Source organism: Oncorhynchus mykiss, chromosome 21 (genome assembly GCF_013265735.2).
Source record: "Oncorhynchus mykiss isolate Arlee chromosome 21, USDA_OmykA_1.1, whole genome shotgun sequence".
NCBI classification, from domain to species: Eukaryota; Metazoa; Chordata; class Actinopteri; order Salmoniformes; family Salmonidae; genus Oncorhynchus; species Oncorhynchus mykiss.
The window spans coordinates 19635769-19639963 of NC_048585.1; the positions used below are offsets into that span (position 1 = coordinate 19635769).

Here is a 4195-nt window from a genome sequence, read left to right on the forward strand (position 1 = left end):
ACTGGAACGAACTGCAAAAATCTCTGAAGCTGGAGACTCATATCTCCCTCACTAGCTTTAAGCACCAGCTGTCAGAGCAGCTCACAGATCACTGCACCTGTACATAGCCCATCTATAAAGAGCTTTTCTATCTAACTCACCTCATCCCCATACAATATTTATTTATTTATCTTGGTACTTTGCACACCAGTATCCCTACTTGCACATTCATCTTCTGCACATCTACCATTCCAGTGTTTTAATTGCTATATTGTAATTACTTCACCACCATGGCCTATTTATTGCCTTAACTCCCTTATCTTACCTCATTTGCACTCACTGTATATAGACTTTTTGTTTTCTTTTGTTCTACTGTATGTTTTGTTTATTCCATGTGTAACTCTGTGTTGTTGTATGTGTCGAATTGCTATCCTTTATCTTGGCCAGGTCGCAGTTGAACATGAGAACATGTTCTCAGCTAGCCTACCTGGTTAAATAAAGGTGAAAAAAATAAACATATCCCTACCAGAAGCCATGGATTACAGGCAGCATCTGCACTGAGCTAAAGGCTTGAGCTGTCACTTTCAAGGAGCGGGACTCTAACCCGGAAGCTTATAAGAAATCCCGCTATGCCATCCGACAAACCATCAAACAGGCAAAGCGTCAATACAGGACTAAGATCGAATCGTACTACACTGGCTCTGACACTAGACGGATGTTGCAGGACTTGCAAACCATTACAGACTACAAACGGAAGCACAGCCGAGAGCTGCACAGTGACACAAGCCTACCAGATCAGCTAAACTACTTCTATGCTCGCTTCGAGGCAAATAACATTGAAACATGCATGAGAGCACCAACTGTCATGGAAGGCTGTGTGATCATGCTCTCTGCAGCCGATGTCAGTAAGACCTTTAAACAGGTCAACATTTTTAAGGCCGCAGGGCCAGACGGATTACCAGGACGTGTACTGCGAGCATGCACTGACCAACTGGCAAGTCTCTTCACTGACACTTTCAACCTCTCCCTGTCTGAGTCTGTAATACCAACATGTTTCAAGCAGACCACCATAGTGACTGTGCCCAAGATCACTAAGGTAACCTGCCTACCAACCCGTAGCACTCACGTCTGTAGCCATGAAGTGCTTGGAAAGGCTGGTCATGGCTCACATCTACAACATCATCCCAGCAACCCTAAACCCACTCCAATTTGCATACCGCCCCAACAGATCCACAGATGATACAATCGCTATTGCTCTCCACACTGCCCTTTCCCACCTGGACAAAAGGAACACCTATGTGAGAATTCTATTAATTGACTACAGCTCAGCTTTCAACACCATAGTGCCCTCAAAGCTCATCAATAAGCTAAGGACCATGGGACTAAACACCACCCTAGTCATAGACTGTTCTCTCTGCTACAGCATGGCAAGCAGTACCGGAGCGCCACGTCTAGGTCCAAGAGGCTTCTTAACAGCTTCTACCCCCAAGCCATAAGACTCCTGAACATCTAGTCAAATGGCTACCCAGACAATTTGCATTCCCCCCCTCTCCCCCTCTTCACACCACCGCTACTATGTTGTCATCTATGCATAGTTATTTTAATAACTCTACCTACATGTACATACTACCTCAACTAACCGGTGCCACCGCACATTGACTCTGTATCGGTTCCCCCCTGTATATAGTCTAACTATTGTTATTTTACTGCTGCTCTTTAATTACTTGTTACTTTTATCTCTTATCCGTACTTTTAAAGCTGTGTTTTTGGTTAGGGCTCTCGTAAGTAAGCATTTCTCTGTAAGGTCTACATCTGTTGTATTCTGCGCATGTGATTAGTAACATTTGTTTTGATTTGATTTGCTGGTTGAAGATGATGTGGTTTCAAGTGAGAACATAAATAACTAAGCAATGACATTCAGGCCTGATAGTTTTCAAGGAAACTGTGAATCAGGCTTGATTACTGTATGTCTATACCATTCAACAACATTTAAGACTGCAGTTTAATTATTAAAAGAGACAACTGAAATATGTGTTCCAAAGGGAAATCTTTATTTTCATCTATTCATCAAAGCATCAAAGCAAACATTCCTACAGTATCTAATAGTAACAAAACAGAACTCATCAAATCTAACACCGATTCAATCTCAGTCCACAGAGAGGACTGACACATGAACTCAAGCAAAGCCCCCTGTTACTCGACATGTCAGTGATCAAAAGACAGAGAACATCTGATCTCAGAACAGAGTCAAAGCAGAGGAACCAGCATCCTCTCTCCACAGGGGTGTGTGACTAGGGGGCCTACCCAGAACAGTCAGCCCTCCTCAAGGTCTTGGTGACTGGAGTCTGGGAATTCTGCTGAGCTTCACAGGTCACCTCTCCTGCCTTGGTCCACTCCAGGCCAGTGAGAGTCAGGGTGCTGCTCCAGCTGTACAGGCCATCCTTCTCCAGGACCCTAGAACTGGTCCCCTGCTTCTGGCTGGTCCCGTCCACTTTCCATCTTATGGTCCAGTCTGAGGGGAAGCCCTTGTTGGCCAGACACGTCAGTGTGGCTGTTGTTGTACTGGACAGCTCCTCACTAGAGGGGGGCAGGACGGTGAGGGTGGGGGCACTGTTACCTGGAACAAACAGAATACATCAACTAAGTAATTACAACAAGTACAGCAACACTAAGAGATTATCTCCATTAAGGTCCACAACCAAATAAAGGTAATTGGAAATGCCCTCTAAATATGAATGTAGAAGTTAGATAGTTTAAAAGATGTGGAGAAAACACTAAAGTAATAGGATACAAAGCAGATTTATGAACCAAACAAGTATAAAGTGGTTAAATAACTAGAGTTACTAGTCATATGGTGTCAGTTATACATGTTATACAGATATTGTTTAGGAATGGATCTGATCAGAACAACCTACTCATATTCTTTGTCTTTGTCTTCACACTAACAGTGAAGTCTACCATGAATACAACGCAACAATGATGAATACTATATACAATACTATTCGTTTTTATACCACAATTAGGTGTAATATTATGCAATTTTACAAATCAGACATTCAAATAAACCTACAATTTATCATTTTGAGTCAATAAATATTTATTTGAAAGAAGGCTCATTCAAAATCTACATTTAACCAAAAATATTTGAGTTAAAGATAATAACAATATAAATAAAGAATGGCACACAAACAGTAATACACAATGCAACAACTATATTCCATATTATTAAATAGTTATCATACTGGAACTCTCCTCTGCAATCCATCAAACCACACATTTAAATAAACACCTACATTTGAACATGTTATTTAAATAACATTTCATTTGAAAGAAGGCTTTGTCAAAAGTAATACCAAAAATATATTTTTTTAGGAAGGAAAATATGAAAAATAACAATATATTCATATAGACGAAGTTTCACAGAGTAAAATACCCCAAAAAGAATCAGAAAGAAATATCAAAGAGCGTGTTACTTACTTCCAACATCTAGTCTGGTGCCGCTACCAAAAGTGTACCATAGTGATACAATCCCTATTACTGCTGGTACAACAACCTCCTGCATGTTTGGCACTCTTCATTTCATTAGACTGTGGTTCAAATAATTAACTCTACGATAGTATGAATACATTTCAGAAATGAATTATTCTACTCAGTTAGAAATAAAGTGTTTTTCATGTTGATTTCCTTAACATGGACCAAACCTGACTTTTTCTTGTACATCTCCTACTACTGTAGGTGCAGCATGTTTATTCATACAACTAATCTAAAATGTAGGCTAATCACTTCATAGTTTAAAGGCAGGTCAGATTTGATTAGATGTAATAACATTCATATTAAAATTGGCCATAGTATGTGTAGGCCTTGTGTATTTTGTTTAAATCATCTAAAAAAGTTAATTTGAAAAATCCTCAATATCAAGTCAAAATGTATAGAGAAATTGAAACACGACATCAAAAGTTGAATAAATAGTTTGGAATAAATCATTTGGACTTTACTTACTTCCAACATCAAGTCTGGTGCCGCTACCAAAAGTCCACCACAGTGATACAATCACTATTACTGCTGGTACAAAAACCTCTGTGTTGTGATGCTGCAGCTGTTACAGTGAAGATCACTCATACAGAATCATAATCAACACAGATACACTTTAACATCTTCCAGGTAGAACAAACACTTCATATTAGCTGTTTCTAGATAATACAAATATGAATTGTAT

General features: G+C 39.6%; 1 gene segment (V, D, J or C); it reads right to left on the reverse strand.

The window, feature by feature from the left end:
* Positions 1–2007: 2007 nt before the first annotated feature.
* LOC110499919 lies at positions 2008–3942 on the reverse strand. The segment is given in 2 exon segments: positions 2008–2596; positions 3457–3942. Coding segments are annotated over 2 exon segments (402 nt in total).
* Positions 3943–4195: the final 253 nt, after the last annotated feature.